We start from the raw sequence: 23,820 nt of genomic DNA, 5'->3' as shown, positions 1-23,820 counted from the left end.
GTCATTTCTGAGGTTTAAGGTCTTCTGTTTTCCATATTTGTTGTTGTAATAATGCCTGTTTGCTTTAACTTTTATGTTTTAGCCATATTGTATTTTGCAACAGCCTTTTGTTTAAAAGCACACTTAGAAAGGATTGTGGCAGACATTAGAACTGGGAGATACAGAGATCTTGAAGAACACTCAGTGGTTGCTTATTGCAGAGCATGAAAATGTAGTTAATTATCATAGAATCACTGTACCATCAGATTTGGAAAGGATGCTGGGAGGTCACCCGTCCAACCTCCTGCTCAAAGCAGGACTAACACAGAGTTCTGGTCAGGTTTCTTAGGGCTTTGTCCAGTCAGATATTGAATGCTTCCAAGTATGGATGGGAATTCCTGTATTTCACACTAAACCAAAATACTTTTACAAAGTGAGAAAACATGATTCATTTAATCTTCCATTACCCTTTTCTTATCAGTGTGAATGAGCAATTGATAAACTAGTGTGGGTTTGACCTGGTAGTTCTTTCTCTACCTTATCTGAAAATCAGCTTATGGAGGGCTGGAAACCAGACCTTACTTTCCTTCTCCAGGGGAATGCTCACAGTGTCAATTCCAAGCTAAGCACTTAATTATGGTTTATCAGGTTTACTGCAAACTAAGAAAATACCAAATTGTTAGTAAACGGAGTTCAGATTCAGAACAATGCAATAGCTATGTTCAGTATACTTCAATAGAGTTTATAAAAGTCTCTCAGTGATTCGCACAGGATTTGGATCTCGTTTGTTGTGAATGTTTTTTAAATATAAATTATTCACATTTAAGATAATGATTTGTATTATTAGTACACAGGTATACAATAGTAGTAACATACGGCTGGGAAATGCTTTGGGATGTTCTCTCACTTATCCATGGACAGAATAACTCATGAAAATCCTGATGTATGTTTATGTATACTGTTCTGAAAGTCTTCCAATGATCAAGAGTCTTCCCAGGCACTTTATTTCAATGCCTCACAGTTAGAAAGAGCAGCCTAGTTGAACTCCAGCACTCTGGACTCATCTGCTGTTAATCTGGAAAACAAACTGTGCCCTTCATGTAAGGTTTTCTACATATTTGCACATTATTAATGTGTCTTTTTGTGGGAGCACACAACATTGGTTCTTCAGTCTTTCAACAGAAGTCATGTTTCAATGACCCCAAACTGATTTTGTGCTCAACCTGGACCCAGCTGAGGCTTCACCAGTGATGAAACCTTAATAAGTTTAATGCCAGGTATCCATAAGGGTTTACATTTAAACAGTGCCCTTTTTGTGATATCCACCTTGTGGCCAGTGGGCAACTGGCTTGAAATTATCTGGACAATGAATATGCAAATGAGATTCAAAAGTAAGTAAAAAGAAGTTACAAAACCTGAACGAAATGAAATCAAATTCTGTGGTGGGCAATCTTCCAATACCTATCACACAGTCCATTGGTAACCATCACACGGGACCTGAGATTCCACCCCAAGGTTGCTACAAGGACGAAGCATGCATGCCCTTTTACAATATTTGCCTATTTACATTGCTTTTCCCCTGGGGGGCACAAGACTGAACTTTGAACTTGTAACAGGAATAAAGAATGAACCACAGCAACAATGTCTCAGTGATGGTGCTGAAAGAGGAGCTTGGTTTTTGCTGGTCTTCCAGACTTTTGGGAATGTAGTTTCCACTAGTGTGCTATATAGGAAAAGGGCACAGGTACAGCTCACTAGATATTGCTGTTTTCTTTTTCACTAAGTGCTCTTATTCTGGTGTGTTAGGGTTCAGTATCTTCTTTCCAAGCACCTGGTTTATCAAACAATTGGAAGTAAATACCATATATTATGGCCAGAGTTTTAAACCTAGTACTTAGGGAGCACGCTTTTCAAAGCAGTGCTGTTTGGATACCCTCAACTCACATAGAGCTGCCTCTCTGATAAATGGTTTAAATCCATGACATGTACAGCTTATTCAATGTTTACAAAACAGAAAGCAGTGGGTATTTTCTGATGCTTCAGAGTCTTAAGCAGCTTAAATCTCCAGCGATAGAATGGATGTGACCAAATTACAGCCCACCATACTTTTGTTACAAGATTTCTGCAAGTCTTCCTAACGAAAGTAGAAATTATCTGGGAAAATATATCCAATTAATCTCAGAAACTCTGAGAAAACGTGGCAGGGCTAATAAGTTCAATCATATGAGAAAAAAAAAAACAACAAACCAAAACAATCTGCAATAACTTCTGCATTATATTTGATATCGTGGAGTTGTCAAAAAGGCTGCATGCGGTAAAAAGGAATTTAAAAACTCTTAGCCAAGTCCAATCCACCTAAAATAATTTTATCCAGGTTCTGAGTGGAAAAATAAAAATAAATGAAAGTAGTATGCTATGTACAAACAAGACTTTTGAGATCCTCAAATTGTTCCAGGATGTTTTAATGTGGAAATTTAGTACATGCATAGGTATTTGCAGAATTAACATCTAAGAATTACACTTTCTTATAGCGATATGTTTAGGTGAAGAAATATGCACTATACGAAATGGGTTAATGTATTAAAATATATTGCAAAGCCAGAGAAACAAGGGTCTGTATATACATACATATTTTTCTTCTGGAGTGCTACTTTGAAAACACTCACATACAGCAGAGAGCTTTTTCCTCCTTGTAATACAGGCAATACAGGTTTTCTTTCAGTACTGGTCTTACTAAAATCAGTGCTACTGCACCAGACATGAATTTAGCGCCCCAGATTTCATCTTTACCTCTGTAAGAGGAATATTAATTTTGGTGATTTGAATACTACTTTATTTATATCAGGGATTCCACTGTCAGGCCTGTAATAACACTCTAAGCAAACAGAATTGAAGCATAAATAAGAAAGACCCCTACAGCAGCAGATCACATGCTAGCAAGTATACTTTGATCAAAACCTATGTGGACCTGCAAAAGTAAGCCATACAGGACTTCAGATTTCTGAAAGACTGGGGAAATTGACCCCTTGTTCTATAACTGAATAACAATACTGATACTTTGCTTGGTTCAATGGAGAAAAGATGTGTTTATTTGCAAGCTATTACCTGATATCTGCAAGACTATGGTAAAATATCTGTGATCTCCTTTAATTCTGGACCTCTTTGAAACATCATCTTCCACTTACAAAAAAAAATAAATCTCAAGAGGTTTGTGTTTGCGTTGCTTTTTTTAAAAAAAAAGCATTAAGATCTCTTAGCTAAAAACCAGAAAGGTAAAATCCTTCTATCTTTGTAAAGATGGAAGCTTGTTCCTCATTGCCATCTTAGCCAGCCTTTGGTACCTGGAGAAAGCACAGCTGTGGACTCCATGGCTGTTGTGGATATTTGAGATCCTTGCACAACCATAAGGCACAAGACAAATCAGACTAATGTTTCAGGCATGAGAGTCACTGCAATCTTGCAGCCAAATAGCTGCCTGCTGAGCCAACTCTACTGCCAAAGATCCACTATATCTGACCACTGGGAGGGACAGCTTCGGGGCAGCATGATCTGGCAAACCAAGCTATGGACTAAGAAGAAAGGACTAAACTCAGCTTGACAGTGATTTCTTCCACATCCTGCATGAAACCACAAAAGCAAATCTATGCAAAGTCAAGCAGCCACAATTACCTATTACTCCCACTGACTTGAGTATGTGTTCTCAAGGTACTTTAGTTTTACAGGATCTGCTTCAAAGATCACTGTTTGCAATGGAAAGACTCCCACTCTTAGGCTCATGAAAATAGATCATGCCATACATTTCATTCACAGATTTGAAAATGCAATGCAAAATAAGGCCAATGTTTCACATTACATATACGTCTGTGGTAGTATGACTGTACTTCTGAGCATGCACATGCATTTTCCTCTATGAGTATACTGTAAAATTGGGAAACACACTGTAACAGTTCTGTATCTCCCAGAGACTGGAGTAAACAGTTGCAGTGCACCAGGGATTTGACTGCAGAATGGTGATATTTCCCTATTTATTTATTTAATTTTTTAGTACCAAGTCTCCATGATGTGAGTTCTTTGCCTGTATAGAAATTTACAGGAATTGTCAGGAAGTTTTTTAGAAAGCTTAGCACTGGATCAGGATCAGAGCAGCCTCTTTGTTTAGCATTCAGAAAAATACAGCTGGAACCACGTATTTTTTGAGTGAGTAGGCCTGCACGTATTTTCACAAAAGGATTTGACAGCACTTGAACAAACTTAGGACAGAGAGACCAGTAGATGGAACTGCTGCTTGGCAGAAATAAGGTACAGCAGTTTGGAAACTTTGAATACACATATACTTAGCTCGAGCTCTGAGCTTGGACCTCTACAAGTACAAACTTGTTGCTGCCTTTGCTGTTAATCCATTACTGCCCAAAATTAACAAAATGAATGGCATATGCAATAAATCAGGTCTTCCTTCCCAAAGACTCTGAACCATGGCAAAGCTTCAGCCACTCTGCAACTTCCTGGAACCTGAACTAGGTTCCCCCATACTGTAAAGGAGCAAGATTCATTATATATACGCCATGCGTATTACAAACACAACCACTTTTTCTATTTTGTAGGATTAAAAACATAGACGACAGTGATATTGGGTGAAAACAGATAATGTAACATTTTTAAAAAGATCATCTATGAGCTTCTACGTCTGATAGACAAATAAATGTCGTAAAGAATCATAGATCTTAACTATTACTGGCCCAGAGCTCATCACTATTTGTTCCAGCAAGGGAAAGAAAGTCTATGGTTATCATGAATAGATAAGATGTACACTGGCACAGTATCTTTGAGTACACAAATACGTAAAAAAAGTTTTGACAAATTTACATATGTATGTATTTATATATCATACAACTAACCACTACTAAACCAGATAGGAAAAGCACTCATTTCTCACCTTCTTTGCTATTTAAAGAGAACTACTTTGTATATTTGATGGCACTGTCTATGATAATTTACAAGCATCGCTATGTTAAGTTTAAGAGCACTGGTTTAACCTTTATTCTCTAGATATTTTCGTTCATTCACATCAATGATATTTTTGTATGTGAAAGAACATCAGAGAGGTATCAGTAAAATGTTACCGTCTAAGACACTGAAACTCAAAATTAGTTGAGAGAAAGTGTAGGCATAGTATAAAAATGAGACTGCAGATAAAAAGTACTGTGTTTTGTAGAGATATAATAATTGCTACAGTTTTTGTGAAGGTAGACCAACTGGAAATCATGACTTGCAGTTATAACATTGCTCTCACTTCTGGTAGTTTCTAAAACAGAAAACACTTTCTATCACTCTGATCACAGAAACCGCAATCTAAGATAATAGAAGTTTGCTAAATCCCATTTTAACTTCCAGACATAATTTTGGACAGGATATTGGACAAACTGCAGATACCTGAGGTATTCAAATACTAAAGCTGGCCTTTTCTGTTTATAGTTATTTAACCTCTTAAAATATGATCATCTCTTATGATACAAATCTGAACTGATGCATGTGTTTTCATCAGTGTGGTATACCATCAACTTTTACAGTAACAGAAAAAGAACACATCTTTACAGTGTTTATAACAAGCAGAATTAAGGGAGGATATAAAGTCTCAAAGTTGTTACACAATTTCTTTGTTATGCAGGAAAAACTCCATAAAACACAGCATTTCAAAATCTGTTTCCTATTAAGCAGTTATATAAAAAGAAAATAAAAATACTGAATGATTTACTGATTCGCGTTTTCTCCAAATCAGATTAGTTTATCTCTTTTCTCTGTCCAAATTTAAGCACTTTAAAAATGCATAGCTACAGCCCTGGTTTTGGTAGGATTTGCAAAACAACTTTCATTTTTGACAGCAGTAGTGAAACTAAGCATCAAAATCTAAGCTGTTAAATAGTGCATATGATGTTAAAATTAAGAAATCACTTATCATCAAAAGCAGTGGTAACAAATGGGTTCTTTCTGACAAAAGCCTGATCCTGCCATTGGTGATTCCTTCTTGTGCACAACATTTTGAGCACAACTCTTGCACAGAGGGTCATCTCCTGTACATCTGTCCTCAAATCTGGATAATATAAGGGAAAGGCTTAAGTTTCTGTGAATGCTTAAGTATGCTCTTTTTCAAGAAAGTACTTACCAGACTAGACCATAAAATGCTCGTGTTAGAAATCTCCAATAAAGCAGAACTAATTTCCTATCACCTATTCCTTAAGTGGTAAAAATTTTAATCTATGGAAACAGATACGTGCACGCACAGTGAAAGGCACTGACGAAATCTGTTCTGGGATGCCATGCCCTAGGAGATGAAAAGCACAAGAGGACAGCCATGAGAAGGACTGAGGAATAGAGAGTCTGTATACTTTTTGTGAAAAGACTGAGAAAACCTGGTTTGGTTAGTCCTGCAGAGTGAGTGCTGAGAGAGGATACGATTGCAGTCTATTAATACATCCTGAGATAAACACCAGGGAGGTAGAAGAGCTGTTTCAGTGGAGGACAATTTTGGCAGGAGAGCAAATGACTATAAAATAGCTCTGAGTTGCACTTATCCTGGAATTTGGAAGATTTCTAATTAGGAGAGGACTGAGGTTCCAGAGCAGCTTCCTACATCAGCAATAGTGAGGGCAAAACATTCAAATACTTCCCAACTAAAACTTAATCAGTTTACAAAAGGAGCTGTGTCATATGGCTGCCTGTAACTGTAGAAGACTGCATGCAGTGAGCAAGCAGATGCCTCCCCATCCAGTATTCCTTCACTCATTACTCACTAGCTCATAGGCCAGCCACAGAGTATGCTCTGTCGGAAGTCTTCTCATTTCCTGGTTCACAGAGAAACTGAAGACATGACTAGTGAAATCTTAGAAAAATTACATAGGATGTGCAATTTACGTGAGTTAATCTTCCTACAAGACCCTTAATTTGTTTGCATCTCCTGGGATTTCTATGGGTATGTCTTCAGTTTTCATTAACTGTTCTCTAATCCCTAGTGCCTCAAACTGTAAAAATACCTATGAAATAAACAAAGCATTACTGCTCCAACATTGACACATTTGCTTGGAACCATCTCTGCAAGCTGATATTAGATGTTCCTATCTCTACTATTTGCTGTAGAATGCTAAACTAAGTACATTAAATACAGGAGTATACAAACAAGAGCATTTTTGATCTCCTAGCAAAGAAAATTTCATCATTTTTTTCCTATAGAAAACTGTCTTACTCAACATATACTGAAGTAACACAAAGTAAAAATATTTTCAAGTGCTACACCCAAGACTGCAAATGTAATTTAATTTCACATTTAATGAGAGCTATACAGCTAAAATCAATGAAGAAAACAGTCTAGTTTATGCACAACAGCAGGAGGAATACATTCAGTTAAAGCTCATCTGACATTAGACTTGATTTCATGATGACCTTGCCCAGCTGGCAGATGCTTTTCTGCCTGTGTTTTGGCTTATATATGTCTGACATCCATAACTGCAAATTAACTGTACTTAATTTTGTTCAGATTAATTCTGCTGAAAGTCACACACTAGGAGGGTAGGAGGTTAAAGTCATAGTGAAGTGGATGCCAATATTCTCCACATCTGTATTTCTAAAGTATTGGCAGCACTTTAATTTCCTTGGGACTCTGCATAGAATATTGTTGGAGTTGTGAAAGTTTAAGCCAGCAACATGACTGCATCCAGCTGAAACTTGAGAGGATGGAGAAACCTTTCACACTGTGTCTTGGAGCCCCAGAAAAAATATGTATAGATTGGTGAGTGGTTTTAGTGCACACTGGCTTATACCTCTTTTCTAAGGAAATAAATATTGCCAGCTTTGCCACTACAGAAAAGTTCTAGGAGTCCAAGACCATCACATCTTGTCAAGCATGGCAAATATATGAGACAAAAGACATTTTACACCAGAAATACTTGGAGCTTGTGTTCAACACTGATTCAAAGTTCTCATTCAGTTTAACAATTTCTTCTTCTTTAGCACATGTAACTTGTTATATTTTTATTGAGTACCATTGCAAACTGACTATAGTGTGCTGCTTGAAAACATATTTTACACAATTTTACACAATAGAAAATTACATAGTACCCATTTTTAAAGTTTCCAAAATTTACTTATTCATGTGCTTAGATTAGTATCTTTTGTAATGCTTATTAGGCAAATGAAGTAGCGTATTTTTTTCCATCAGCATTGTGATAAAGGATAGATTAAAAGAACACATGGCTAGCATGGCACTTTGTCAAGATATTTCTTCAGTGATACTCCAAAGAAGTATTTTGATCAAATTCTGTGTTACTAAATTAAGGAATGGTGAAAATTTTCACGAAATTGTATATTCCTTACCTGTGGGCAGTCTTTGATGTAGTGTCCCTTATTAAAGCAGAGGTGGCACAGGTAGTTAGGAGGTGGCCTCTTGCTAGGTTTTCTGGCTTCTGAAGAAAGGGATAGGTCAGAGAAATGCTCAGTGAGGGAGCTTAACCCATCCACAATGTTATTAAGTGAGCCATAAGGCGATGCACTCTTGTACAGACTGCTGCTCAGAGCCTGCAAAAGAAAAGAAAAAAGTCACATGAAACATAGTACTTTATTAAGGATTGCTATGAGATTGATCTGAGTAGGGGAAGGACAAAAATAGCAGGAAAAAAAAAAAAAAAGCTTCTTGGTTTGTTGGTTTTTTTTTGTTTGGGTTTTCTTTTTTTTTTCTGTTGGTTTTGTTTTTTTTTGATTAAGAATATGGCTCCATATTTTGGAGAGCAATATACAGGTCATTAATAAGGAGGCTTCACAAACACAGTGCAGTGGAGCTGGTCAACCCACTGCTGAGCAAACTACTGAGTTTGCCATGGTTCACTTAGTCCAACCTCTCCACTGAGCAACAACTGCTTTCTTCTGTTTGATCATACCACATTAGAATATGCAGTCAAAAAGCTGAAAGAAGAAACCACACAAGGGAATGGCTTTGTATTCAAAACTACTTGCATGAACAATACTGAAGTCAAGGAAAGGAAAAGAACACCAAGAAAAATGTAAAGTAATTTTTAATTTCCAATCTGGTTAATAATACAGTCAACACAGAGTCCCGTATTAAAACAATAACAAGAAACATTCAGATCAACATCTGTCTTGGATTTTCTAAGGGGAAACCTGCTGTGATTTAAACATTTCCTGATAAAGAGTAAATATCTAGTTTTTGTACTTTACCTCAATAGGGTCTTCACTCTCAATCTGCAAATCAAAATCAAGAGCTCCTAATTTTCCATTCAGTAGCTTTGGAACAGCAGGAAACCCATAAACACCTAAGTAGCTAATCTCCCTAATGGAGATAACAAGGATTCATTTATTTTAATGTGTTAAGGCTCAAAAGAAATTGTGTAGTTGGAGTTTAAAAAGTAAATAATAACCAGCTAAAAAAAAAAAAACCCAACATAATAATGAAAATCTGTAGAAACAGGACCAGCTATTGACAGTCCTCTCCACTCTGAAATGATGGGACACATTTCACAGGGTATTTCTGTGTTAGGTCTGATACACCTCACAGTGTATCAGTAATGCTATGTTCATGTAATTCTCCTGGCATCAAAGAATTACTGCTTACATATGGGAAAGTGAGGTAAGAAGTCCAGTATGTGCCTCTGGAGACCTTGTTTTTCAGTGCTGTTAAATCCCAATATTTCAGCAAAGTCTACACATACGTCATATATGTTTTTATATATATATATATTGAAGGCATGCATTGGAATTGATTTAGAGTTTGTGAAATATATCTGAAATGGAATTACATCTATTTCAGAGAACTCAAACATTCAGGATGTCTGCAGAGCCAGTGTGTTTTCTTGGCAACTGTCATATGCCAGCAGAATCATACTGAAGCTCTAGGTACAATTATCTGGATGAGTCCCATCTATCGCTGATTCCCATCCCACTGCAGCTGGTGTACACCACAAATAAGAATTCAGCCTAAGTGGCAGGCCACCACCATACAGATAATAATCCACTTCACCCACCCTTACGACAGTCAACCAGAACATGCTGAGCTTTGCTAACCCTTTCTTATGAAGCTGAAGCTGGTACAGATGAGCAGGATCAGTTCAAAGAGCAACAAAGTAGATGCTGATCTCATGGGCAGGGTTAGGACTTCACACACGTCCTGACACTGAAATGCTCATCATTTTACTCCCAGCACAGCATAATTCTGTGCTGGTGCAAGATGTTCTGGCTGCTGAGAGGAGAATTAGCCACTTTATTTCAGGGGTTAAACCCACAGATTTTAAAAGGAAAAGCTATTGAAAAAACTAACAAAGAGGTTTTAGCTGCTTTAGCCATCAAGCAACAGAAGATACTTCCAACAGTCACTGGAATTTATTTTCTAGGATTTACTGGACACATTGGAATGAGAAATTCTTGGCATCAAATTGTTAAAAGGAAGGGGAAGTGCTATGGATGCCAAAATAGCATTAATTAAGGGTCTTCAAGAAGTTCTTGTCTCCCTAGGAGCCGCTTTCTTTCACATACACTTGGAATAATACAAAATCTTTCCTTTTAAAAAGAGCCCCTCTTGCCAAGAGATTCTTAAAGCACTTCACATGCATTACACCCACCAGTAACTTTGCAAATTCCCTGTTATCTGATTTTTATAGAAGGGTGGTGTATGGACACACAGAATGTGTGAAATCCCAAATTCTTTACCTATTGCTGAAATCTGGAACATACCCTGTGGATGTAGAATATGTAACTCCTGCCCATCAGGAGGCTACTACTTCTGCTCCCAGGACCAACCCAGTGACAAAACAAAACATATCTGTCTGCTGCCTTCAGTAGGCTTTGAATTGGACATGTGGCTTGCAATGGTGGCTATTTTGTTTTCTAGATATCCTTTACACTGAGCTATTACCCCCATTATAAGGGAGCAATTTGGCACCATGACCAACCCTTCTTGGCTATTTCAGGTGAATGCAAAAACATAAGGATTGTAATGACCACAGTTTTGCCCATTGTAAGCAAACCTTTACAAACTTTTGTTTGTTTTAACTATGGCAGCCAGAAGCTTTGTCAAAGGCCAGGATCCCATCAGACTATGGGCTATACTGGCTCTAAATCATAATCTTAGCAGCCACCAACAGCTCTGTGGCCAAAGCATGACACACAGCTCTGAAAGTGGCACCTGGTTCAGCTGGCAAGGTATTTGTGCAATGCATGCCAAAGTTGGACATGCCAAAACATCCAGTCTACATACACTACCATGAAATACTTCCTTATAATCATAGACTAGTTAGGGTTGGAAAGGACCTTAAGATCATCTACTTCCAATTCCCCTGCCGTGAGCAGAGACACCTCGCACTAAACCATCTCACCCAAGGCTCTGTCCAACCTGGCCTTGACCACCAGGGATGGAGTATTCACAGCTTCCCTGGGCAGCCCATTACAGTGCCTCACCACCCTTACTTTAAAGAACTTACTCCTTATACCCAATCTAAACTTCCTCTGTTTAAGTTTTAACCTATTACCCCTTGTCCTGTCACTACAGTCCCTAATGAATAGTCCATCCTCCAGCATCCCTATAGCCCCCGTTCAGACACTGGAAGGCTGCTATGAGGTCTCCACACAGACTTCTCTTCTCCAGGTTGAACAGCCCCAACTTTCTCAGCCTGTCTTCATACGGGAGGTGCTCCAGTCCCCTGATCATCCTCGTGGGCCTCCTCTGGACTTGTTCCAACAGTTCCATGTCCTTTTTATGTTGAGCACACCAGAACTGTACACAATACTCCAAGTGAGGTCTCATGAGAGCAGAGTAGAGGGGCAGGATCACCTCCTTCGACCTGCTGGTCACGCTCCTTTTGATGTAGCCCAGGATACGGTTGGCTTTCTGGGCTGCGAGTGCACACTGCCGGCTCATGTTCATTTTCTCATCAACCAACACCCACAAGTCCTTCTCCGCAGAGTTGCTCTGAATATAATAATCATCTTGAGGGCCAATGTTCAAAAAGGAAAAGACACAAATATAACATCCCAGAAGATGACAGCAAAAGAGAAGATGGACACTGCCAACATCAGTGGTGCTTCAAAGAATAATGAATTCATTAGGGAAAATTCCTAGCCACTCCCAAGATGCAGCCGATCTCTCCTGCTATACAGTCAGGCAAACTACTTCAGCAGTTTCTGCCAATCTGACCTGGAAAATAGTCTTAAATCAATTTAACTCTGAGTCCATGCGAAAAACACATCAATCTGGCACTTAAAATATGCTATAAAGAGCACTGGCACAAATGGTGTTACATCCTGTTGCTAGCTGCGGAAATCTCCGGTTCTTCAGAAGGAAATGAGGAAAAAGCCATTCCAGAAAGCCAAGTTATATAACAAGGGTGGTGGTGGTGGGAAAGTTCAGCCCTGTCCCTGGAATCAAATAGTGAAAGCTCAGGAACATGTAATGAATGTGATGAAAACAAATTTAGTCCATTTTGTCTTTGTAGAAGACAAGCGGTGAATGAATATTGCTGAGATACATAAAATAGGTTGGGGTTTTTCCTATCTGGGGACCTTAACTGAGCAAATCAGCAATTCAACCCTTACTAAGTGTTTGCAGTGCTGCAAGGTGATTTTTAAGAAGGGCTCTGAACAAAACCTTGGAATTAGGTTCGCACTCTAAGGGGATGTCCAGGGAGTGATCAGAATGACAGGAAGGTTGTTGATGGTCTCAGGCAGACACAGTAGAAAGGAAAACAGATAGGAAGAGGGAAATGCATTTTCTAAATCATTCTGGTCTCAAGTATATTGGTACTTATCTGGAAGGTTGCAGGGAGACTGTTCCTCCGATGATTTCCACCAAAAGCAATGACTACTCTGTGTTCACAGTGTGCCAGTAGCAAAGCTAAACCTGTATCTTTGAGAAGCAGGTAACAAATAATACCTCTCAAATGGAGTCTCATTCTGAGCTGTAACAAGATGGAAAGGATTTGGCAGTGAAAGGGTTAGTATTCTCCAGAAGTTGAAAGACCACACTGCATGTCCTAATTACAAGGCTCATCAGGCCAGCTGCAATGAATTCAGGATTTCCTTATCTTTCTGTATAGGGGGATGATAGGGAGTCTGGTGGTAAAACTTAGAAACTGGTTGGCTGGGAAGTTTGAGCTGATGATGTAAGTTTGTTTGTCCTTCCTATGAAACTTGTCGACTTAGCTGAATGTGAACTAAAACGAAAATCTGGTATTGTAATTTCTGAAAGTAACCTCTCTGCTTAGTAGATCTATAAACTCTATCTGTTGGCGGTGTTGGGAAGCAGGGCTTCCTTTGTTACTTGTTTGCTGTTTCCAGTTAAAGGGCACGTAATCTATGAGGCTGCAGTGTGGTCCTTTGTGAAAGAGGCAACTATTGTCTTCTATAGCTTAGTTACTCTGATTTCCAGTTGGGTAACACATGTGAGTGACTCAAGAGTTCCAGCATCTTGCTCACCTCTAAGAAATTCCTAGTTAAGTGACTGATTTGGCAAATGCTCTTGATCCTCTTGCCTAGTGCCTGCCTTTCAAAGATGGCTTTTGTGCCTGATGTGCCAAGAGGGTGGGTAAGGAAATTCTGAAATAGAATTTATCTCTTCAGCTTCTTTTTTACCAATGGCTAATGTTCAAAATAAAGACAATGGTACTGGTAGGAATATGCAATGAAACATTTGAACAAATAGGTGGTAAGTCTTACTTTTCAAGTATGAGCACCAGTTACCTGAACCTAGAATGACCTATGCTGGTTGATATGGTTTATAGCCTGCATGTGGCTAGTACATTTGTTTGGTGGTCTGTAAGATAGTATGATTTCTGCTAGTGATTCTTTCCATGTTTGTTTTAATTGCACATACTGAAATGAGGTCCTGCAACATTCCAATATTCCTATAACATATTCCAGTCATCAATTCTTCCACTACATGAAACAGTCTGTAATTGAAAAGCGATGAGTAAAGAAATCCTGATGACTTATTATTGCTTTAGTATGTTGCCAACCTAATAAAGCAAACAAAAATAAAGCAGTCTTAACTTCTAGAGTTGAGTTTAAGTTATCAGGCGCCATGGATGTTTGATGTTTGTTGGAAGAAGGAACTGGGTTGCCCTGTCATCAGTGTGGGAAAAGTAAGGTTTTCATGTACTGTAAATTATAAACATTCTCCAGTCTGTGAAGTGTGTATGATGGTAACCAGACTAGCCATGCTAATTATTAGCCCTGCACTGAAATGGCAAAAGGTGCTTAAGTTATCAGCTTGGATTTTCATGAAGATAAGAACTGAGTAAATCCCTGTTCAGTGTCATAGATAAAACTCCAGGACAGACAAGTCATTATGCTCACTCAGTTGCTATTTCCATGTTGGAGGAGAGAGAAATCTGAAGCTACCCAAACAGAAATTCAGTGTCTTGTATGTGCTAATATGTAAAACTTAACTTGAGGGCCTACACCTGTCTTCTCTGCTAGTGCACCAAGGCTTGCTTCTGCCATGGGATTTATCTGTGGGGCCATGTCGTACGTGTGAAAACACAACAGTTGCACCTGGAGATGATCTTATGAAGAGAAAAGCACTCAAATCTGTGATTTTTCTGTGCTTCAGCTCTTCGTAAGTGGCCAAATGCAGAATCAGTGATTACAGCCAACCCCAAAGCCTTCTGAAAACAGAGGGATTAAATGAAAATACTGTCATAAATTTAGCTGTTATTAATTTGAGTGCCAGAAGAAATGGAGAAGTTTAATTACCACGGCTGAAACGGAAACCCTCAAAAACTGCTCCTGTATGGCTTACATCTGCTTTCGCTCTTCTAGTAAATTATAAATACTTTTACAGAAACTAGTTTAAGAGTTTACGCAGTGACATTTTATCATTGGATAACTGCAAGCAAAGCTCATCACTTGGTGAAGAAAATGTTTGCCTGTAGGATGAAAAAAAGACTTGGGTTTCTGTTTCCTTCTGAAGTCAATGTTTAAGTTAGCTGTAAAAAAAAAAAAAAAAAAAAAAAAGCCTTTGGGTTGACTTTAGTAAAATGTGAATTACTCAAGTTCCTCATCTAAAATACAGATAAATATAGACTACCCAAGTAAACCTTAATTAATACATTCCTGGCTAGTTAGACTAGCCAAACATACTTTAATTCATCCTTCTTCTATAGGAGTTTTTAGATGAATACATGCTCATATTAAACTGCTAACATTAGTGCCTACTTCTAAATATTGTCAGATAAATGGCACTAGGACTTTCCTATTGCAGAAGCAATGTGTTAAGGAGACAATTACAAATGTGTCCTGACTTGCCAGTAGTTGTGAGGCAGGTGAATGGTAAGGTGATGAATCTTTAATCCAGGAGATCTATCTAATCTATTTATTCCAGATCTGACAGCTCACCTGGCTGTGGCTTCTTAGGCTGTAATTGCTCACTACTGCTGAGACTCTGCAGGACAGCAAATGGGTGCCACACACTTCCCTGTAAATGACTGGCGTACCTTCAATTCACAGCAAGGTTTAAGAGCAAGGTATGCCACCATCTCGCTGTACTGTAAATCCACTATCTCTAACATTTTAATCCAAAGCTTTCAATGAGTTTCACAAATCTTTGGATCTTGAAAAAAATATATATATAAAAAAAATGCTGCTCCCCATCTACTATACAGTGATATAGAAGTAAGAAAATATTGACAGTTAATAAGTTGATCAGTCATCATCTTCAGGCTTGCTGAGTCTCAGGTAGGCCTCTTGGCTCTCTGCTAGTACTGTGACCCTCTTTATTCCAGCCTCAAGGAAATGTTTGCTGTAGATCTCAGTGAGGACATTTACTTTACACAATGTATGGTAACCTTGCAAAAAAGCCTTTAATGGCAGATATGGAAAGGTGGGAAAGGAGAGGATAGAGATTTCCTTTGGTCCGAGGTACACGGTCTTGGAGGAACCTTCTAAATCTTGCACCAAGCTCTGCAGGGATCCTTTTCATCTGCTGAACAACTGCCCACTTACGTTAAAGAGAGGCTCTAACACATGAGCTCTATGTTAGGGACAACAGAGACCATCCATGATGCAAATTACTTTAACACATCTCCACAGGAGCTTTCATTTCTCGCCCTGTCCCTCGACTGCCTGCAGCTGAGTCTCCCCCAGGTTGCAGACTGCCAACCTCCCTGACCTTTGCAAGAGAGGGCTGCGGGAAGGGCCTCTGCCAGACACCTCAATCCCATTGCCTCCTCGCAGTGTAAAAAACAACCCTATTTTGTTGAGAAAGGGCTCTTAGACGAGGAGGAGGTTTTGAAGGTTGTATAGCATAAAGTGAGGGGAGAAACAGATGGACATGTTTTGACCCCTGCACTTTCTGTTAACTTCTCTGTTTCCTGCAGGAAATCTTGTCTCAATCTGACCTGCAGTTTGAAAAACAAGAGTCGGGTTTCCTCTCATTTGGTGGGTCTTTTGACACTCCAAACATAAGAAAAATAACACCCGGAAATAGATATGTGCCTGTTCAAGACACACTTAGGAAAGCATTTACCTCCTGTGCAGCTCTTGCGTGATGAAAGGTTTTGCTAAGAAATGTCCATTTTGGGTTAGATTGAACTTTAAGTCTGAGACAGTTTTGTTTATATCATTTACATTCAGTAATGCCTTCTTGGCACAGAAACCTCTGCGATGGCTGCCAAGGTTTAAAAGAGGCAAAGCTAAGGTCGCTGTCAGAGGTAGAAACAATACATCATCTGCCCAGAATGGGCCCCTAGCAATGCGCTTAGGGCCTCAGTTCCTGCACTCATAGGAAGACAAAAACTTTTATTAAATTAAATATAGTGAGGAAAATAAATTATTTCCATGTACTAAATGACAGGCTGGAATTTCATTTTGTGAATCTAGCTTTTAAAGCTTTTATCTACTTTTAAAGCCACCCTTTTAATCAGTTGTGATACAGCACAGCCTGGTGTGATCCAAGCAAGTAAACCTAAAACTAAACACAATCTGCTTCAGATAAATTATAACAATTGAGTAATCTGGTTTCCAAGTAGAATTAAGGATTTTTTTTCCAGGTTGGATCTGTTAGAGGAATGAATCTATTACTCTATTAATTTCAGTTACAATGTATGTTGGAGAGAGATATTTATAAGAACACCTTTCTTTCAAAGACCACTGGTGCTTCAATGCTCTTAAGAGTTCTTACTAATCCCCCATTTTCAGGATGCAATGATGGTACAATAGTTCCTTTGCTTTCTGTTCAACCACAGGTATCCACAGCCCTAATACACGCCACATAGATAGTTGCCTAGCAGGCTGACTTAGTGTGAAGAAATATAGGCCCTAAATCCCCTGTTTCAATTGCAATAAAGTTTAGAAACCTGGAACCTCTATGTTGGCAAGAAGAAAACCTATGGAAGTAAGCTGATCCCGTTAAAATGTTTGCTTGGTTGGCAGTTAGCTGTGAGAGATAAAAATATAGATTTCCAGATTCCCATGATCCTTCCAGGGTATTGCACTTGTGTTCATTCAAAAATGATGCCAAATCATGCCATGTGCAGGGAGTAGGTGTGGGTGGCTGTTTAATACAGCAGGAACGTATTTCTGCTTTGGGCATGAGAGCTCAAGTCCCGGACCATGAGTGCACTGGCTTCAAACTAAATCTGTAGAAATACAAGATGTATTTCCCAAGATACAGTTTTGGAAGACCAGGCAGCAGATCTCCTATCAGCAGCAGCTGAAAGAGCTAAGAAAAACAGCCTGCAAAAGCCTCCTTAAAATTCCTCATAGTCAAAGTATTGGACTTGTTAGCATTTGCTTATACCAAAACATGAGATAGAAAGTAATGGGCTGGGTTTGTGACACGTTAAAACTTAAAAACCACCAAAACTCCCAACAGCTGTGCTGGCCTGGCTAGACAATGAGGGAGATGGACAAAGCCCAGGCCTTGTAACCCTGCATTTATTCTGCTTTCCTCAAGTCAGTCTGTGTATAATTTTAGGTTCTACTTTTAGCAGATCACAGATTGTCTGTAATGTTTCTGAGAATAAAAAATGACCTGCAGGAAAAAAAAGTGATCTAAGTTGTGACACTTATATCATCTGTCTGAATTATGTCAGCACTACTGTAAGATTTGAATAGCTTTGTAAAACTTAATCGGTTCCTTTGATCCACTATAACTTCTCTGGAACCCAGACAGAACCAAGGAAACTGCCATAAAGCAAAGACTTACATTCTTCCCATTTAATTTAATCATTTCTTTGTGGCTTTCTAAAAGAGGAAGAAAGGCAGTTAAGGAGAGTGGCAAAATGGGCATCAGGCTGCTGGCAAGTGACCTGGCAAAAAGAAACTGAGGAGAGGTACAAATAGTAACTGTTGTATTTCAAGAAACCATTCAGAACCTTTAAGGTGATACCCAGTATCCCTTTTATATACATTTATAGGTATGCATCAGGTTTAGATAAGAACACATTTGTTTTTGTTTCTAAGCAAATCATATTATCAGTATTATATGATTTAGCTTCGTAGTATCTATGCCTGCACCCTTCTGCAACTGCACTGTGTCATTGTTTTTCACTCTTGAATAGTATGGAAAAAATCCTCTGGTCTTATATTTAAATATTGCTTAAATCAGGAGTCAGAGGCCTCTTAACGGCCCACTTAAACTCTGAATTAGAATTTTTTCTTTGCATTAATCCTCATCACTGACTGTCAGTAATGTGATCTTTTCTTCTAATTGTTTATTACCAAAGTAACAGGACCATTAATAAAAGTCGTTTGCTATCTTTCTTGTACAATTCCACAAAATCCCTAAACCAACCAACAATATTAAAAAAAAAAGGAGAGGGAGTGGGGCAAGATTGGCTTTTGGATAAAAGCAGCTTTGTTTATCTTTTGGTTATCCATTCATTCCATACACTTCATAAATGAAGCACAGCCTGGAGAAGAGAAGGTCCCAAGGACACCTTAAAGCTGACTTCAGTACCTAAAGGGGTCCTACAAGAAATCTGGAGAGGGATTTTTTACAAGGGCATGTAGGGATAAGACAAGGGGGAATGGCTCTAAACTGAAAAAGGGTAGATTTAGATTAGACATTAGGGAGAAATTGTTCATTATGAGGCTGGTGAGCCACTGGCACAGGTTGCCCAGAGAAGCTGTGGCTGCCCCATACCTGAAGAGTTCAAGGTCGGGTTGGACAGAGCTTTGAGCAACCTGGTTTAGTGGAAGGTGTCCCCAGCCCTTGCAGAGGGGTTGGAAACAGATCATCTTTAAGGTCCCTTCCAACCCAAAACATTCTATGATTCTATGAAGTCAGACTTGATCGTCTGATTATTTTGTGCAATTCACTGGGAAAGGCTCTTCCCTTTCTGTTCTGAGTAACTGTGTCTGCAGAGCAAAAGAGATGGAGGGATGAAAAATCATCACTCAACACACAGTTGTATCACCCCTTTGTTTGGGTGACTTTGGATGGACGAAACTGTAAACACATAACTGGAACTGAAATCTGTATGTATAAAACTAACATGAATTCTACAGGCTTTTGCCTTCAGTTATGGCTTGGGGGGCTTTTTATGTGTATTGCTCATCAAGTTTTTCAAGACATGGATGTAGGCATGAGACAGAAAGTGAATGCTGAATCTCTTCTTCATAAGTTGTTTGCATAAATACAAAGTCTCAAGAGATTTGGAAGAATTGGTAATATTTTCAACTGATTAGGAAGAACACATATAATTGTCTTTTTTCTGCTGCTAGCTTTTTGGGTTTTGGGTTTTTGCTTTTTTTTTTACTTGTCAAAAAGAATTCAATAGTAAAGCACAAAGCCTATATTCCTCTTCTGGAAGACTTGATTTAAGTTCAGCAATTAATATTTTAGCTTTTGCCAGCTTTCCAAACATGGTTCAGCTTTTGACATGATAGTAAGTAGCTGCAGAAGACTATGGTGGGTAATACTTTTGTTGCTGTAAACTAGTGTAAGCATGTAAACTAGTGTAAGCTAGAGGTAATGCAGGTGTGCTGCAGAGCTACAGTGGTATTTGCTTAGGTGTGGGGAGGGTAAGGAAGCAACAAAGGAGGCTCTAGCTGCTGGAGTATAACTTTGACATACCTTCTCTTTGTATTTCTGGGAGCTTTCTGCTATTCTTACTTGGGTAATGAAGCCTGTGCAAAAGCAACATAACTGTATTTAGAGTACTTGCCTGAGAGAACCAAGCTCTTGTGTATTCCCTTCTGCAATCAAATAGCTATTGGGTAATTTAGCCTCAGTGACAAGAATAAGAAAGGTATCTGCCATATGCAGCCCACAGCCACAATCCTAGAGAGTCGAGAAGTCTAAATCCATGCCTAGGGGATACAAAGAGGATACAAATAGAAGAGTGTAATTTGTATGATAACTTGAGTTTCTCACTTATACAAAATACAGATTCCAATTCCTGCGGTATGTTCACTTATGGTTGTTTTTTTTCTTCCCTGGCAAAAAGGGGTGTTTTCTAAAGACAGAATTAGCAAAGCAGGAGGCCATGGATGCAGAAATAAAAACAGGAAGCAAAAAAGAATGCTTCTAGATTTTAAAACCCTCAAAATTTTGCATTTTAAATCACACATCCAACTGGAATTGGAAATAGAGTAGCTGTTACCCCCAAATACCTGTAAGAGGATCTGACTGTTTGAGTCCAGAATAGAGAGTGGGCTCTGAAAGCTGCACTTTGTGTGACGAGGCAATATCGTCAAAAGGGCTGTAGAGCTGGCTGTGTGGGAGGATGGAGGAGGCCGATGCTGCCAAGATCTCCAAATGCACGTTGTCTTCTGACTAACAGAGATTCAGCTCCCTGGAATTTCTTACAAGGACCAGTAAGAGAGCTGACATTTAACTTCTTGAAAAGCAGTTTAAAAAGAGCTGACTGGCACTTCAAGTATCCACAAAATATCTGTAATGTACAATCACCTTGAGGCAGAAAGCACAAGTTCCCCCAACACGGCAATAGCCCAGCAATTCCTTTTTCAGTCGAAGTTGTAGAAGGATGAGGGCACTGAAATTTTAGTATTTACATGAATAGTGAGAAAAATGAAAATGAGATCAATCAAGTAATAATCACTATTATTAACGGATACCTTCATGTACTGCAGGCAACCTGTACACTGCACTACTCTGACTGTCAATAACTATTCTGAAATAAGAGTAGATAATACTGCGGTTGTTTAGATTGCAAGTGAGAAGCAAGAAGTCCTGGCTGCAGTACTGAGCACATTAAGCACTCTGTGGATCGTATATACTCTCTGTCTTAGAATAACTAATAATATTCCACAAAACAAACGGAATCGGAAATATTTTGGAGCATATGGCAATTTCTGCTAATCTGCATCTCCATTGTATCTGCCCTAGGACCCTACTGGTGGTGAGCACTTCTTGCCAAGTGTTTTGTTCTCTCTTTTAAATCTTTTAATCATGGCTGTTCTCAGAGATATGACCATTAAGTGGGTCAATGACCTGATCTTGTACGGCAGTCCCTGTACTGTTCTGATACTACAAGAATGATGAATCTTGTCATCATCCTTCAAATTAATTCACCTAGGCTAAGTATCAGCTCTTTTCTTAACAAGTATCAGGCTAGTGCGTATTCCTCTAATTCTATCAAAGACAGATAGAAACCAAGTTTGATATAAAATGTATTTTTTTGTAGAAATGCGAAGTTGCTTCTGTAGACTTTTGTTCTTGACAGTGTTTCATGGGATTTTGTTGTTGTCATTAATATATGAATGTCACTGTCATACCAACTTTTTTTGGGAAGCTTCCTGATAAGTGCTACCTATCCCAGTGCTGCAGACCTGCTTCTGTTTCAGAGAGGTTGGAACTTTATTTTCCACAGTACATGCTGGTTTTGGTTTGTTTTTTTTTTTTTTTATTTAATTCTGCAAAATTGCATTTCTGAGTGACCTTGCACCTTACTATAGTGAACTGAACTAGCCCATGTTCTCTCATTCCCAGTTAGTTCCCCATTTGCCTATAAGGCCTGGACCTGGAAGTTCCTGAGTCAGAAACATGAATTACTTCTTGAAAACAGTGATTATTTTCTAATCTAGTATATGCAGTTATTTGTGTTTAAATAAGATCTGCTTTAGATCCCAAAAGTAGCTGCCATAGAGGTTTCTGGCAGGAATTCTCTTGAAAGACACACAGAGTATTGCACATGGTCAAAGAAGTCATTAGGACACAGGCTCCTTCTCTTGTGTAAATACTGGCTTCTGCCAGAATTGCCACTCTGGGTTCAAAGAACCAAGTTTGATTGCTATAATATGGTAATTCCTAGTAACTGGTTGCTGTCTCTTCTTGACTGAAGAAAGCATTGATCTGGTAGGATGCCTACTGTGAGTATAGAAACATACCATATGAGTCTCTTACACCCTTATTCTAGGTTTCTCAATTATAACACTCAATGACACAAAGCCACAGTTACCTGGCTCTGTCTCAAATACATTAAATCCCCTGTAACCAGCCCCACAACAAAACCTCAAATATTTGGCCCTGATGGATGGTGTTATAATGAGGGTGGAGTTCAGTTCAATAGCCAATTTAATGCATCTTAATGTTATAACATGCTTTCGTTTCATATCTAGGACAATAAAAGCTGCAGTAAAGTTTTGTTTAAAGCAGGTCTGTTTTGCAAAATGAGTCTTGCATATGGAACAAAACACTCATTGTTGCTTTACTGTTTAAACCTTTATTATTGCTTTTTTTTCCTTGTACAATGGGCTTTTATGCACCAAACAGCTGTGTTCATCATGTTTATTTAGAAGGCGTCCATTGTAGTGGAAAAAGCCTGGAGGACAAAAATCTTGGTGAAGTGCAAGACTACTCTGTGGGTGCTGGCACTTTCGAGGTTTTTTCTGTCCAGTTGCTTTGGTCAGCATGCAAGTCACATACACAGGCACTGCCATGCAGACTTGCAAACCCTGTATAATAGCAACTTTTCACAAGTGCTGCCTCTTGTTCCAAGTGCTCTCCTCCAGAAATTTTCAATTGCAATGTAATGTACAGGACGCACGACTATTTTATACCCTATGATCCTATCATTTCTCAATCTGTTGCTATTTTGGCTGCTCATTAGATCACTTTCTAAATATTGTGTACAGCTATGTGTCAATCATTGTCACAGCTCAACTCCAGGCTAAGCCAACCCAGGACAAAACTGGGAGGGAAAAAAAAATGCCAACCAAAGCAAGCACTGTGTAGAAAACAGTCAACAGTTTAACTGTGGAAAGCTATGTGTTGTTCCAAAGATAGCATAAGCCCACTATAGCATAAGCAGCATACAATACTAATGTTCCCCAAAATAATTTTATGCATTTGAAATATGTAGTGTATACCCAATGGCATCTGCAAATAAACAAATGTTAGCATCTCGAGAATTAAGTGCATGACACTTCTAAGTGACTCCTGCCAGAAAACCAGCCTAGTTTCCAGGCTTTGGAAAGAACAGAGCATCAGACATACTGACACACCTTTTTTTGAGCAACAGTATTTCTAATGCCTTCTAAACCCTTGAAGGAAAGCTGCTGTATAAGCAGGCAGCATTAGCCTATGCAACTAAAGGGTCCCCTGCTTTCCTCAGGGTATATCCATCAGGGTAAATGCATTCCCATGCCGTATGAGATGGGTGCCTCTTTCCCTCTTTTCAGGTTACCCTGTATTAATACACAGTTCAGGTAAAGACTGGAAACACAGAAGTGTCTCTGTTGGCCACTTAGTGAATGCTATTGTTGTGACAAGCTGGAAAATGAACTGGAGCAAACTAACATGCTTGATCTTTTAAAAATATTGCAATATCTGAATAGAATGAAACGAGTCTTTATTTCCTGAACGGTGAATGCTGTAGGCTTGCT

At 38.8% G+C, this 23,820-nt stretch overlaps 2 protein-coding genes across 2 annotated transcripts in view; one reads left to right on the top strand and one right to left on the bottom strand.

The window, feature by feature from the left end:
• ANXA11 (annexin A11) overlaps positions 1-23,820 on the top strand; it is a 192,673-nt gene that overhangs the window by 102,470 nt on the left and 66,383 nt on the right. The window lies entirely within an intron of this gene.
• Positions 1-23,820, bottom strand: part of ZCCHC24 (zinc finger CCHC-type containing 24) — a 116,573-nt gene that overhangs the window by 90,288 nt on the left and 2,465 nt on the right. Inside the window, exon 2 of the mRNA XM_061450456.1 lies at positions 8,344-8,544. Coding sequence (XP_061306440.1) covers positions 8,344-8,544 — 201 coding nt within the window. The remainder of the gene's footprint in view (positions 1-8,343; positions 8,545-23,820) is intronic.

This window comes from Pezoporus flaviventris, unplaced genomic scaffold, assembly GCF_033815535.1.
Source record: "Pezoporus flaviventris isolate CSIRO_AGI_PZ_B2104156 unplaced genomic scaffold, CSIRO_AGI_Pfla_v1 ptg000001l, whole genome shotgun sequence".
Classification (NCBI taxonomy): domain Eukaryota; kingdom Metazoa; phylum Chordata; class Aves; order Psittaciformes; family Psittacidae; genus Pezoporus; species Pezoporus flaviventris.
Note: the sequence above shows the minus strand (reverse complement) of the source record. Positions and strands in the feature narration are given on the sequence as shown.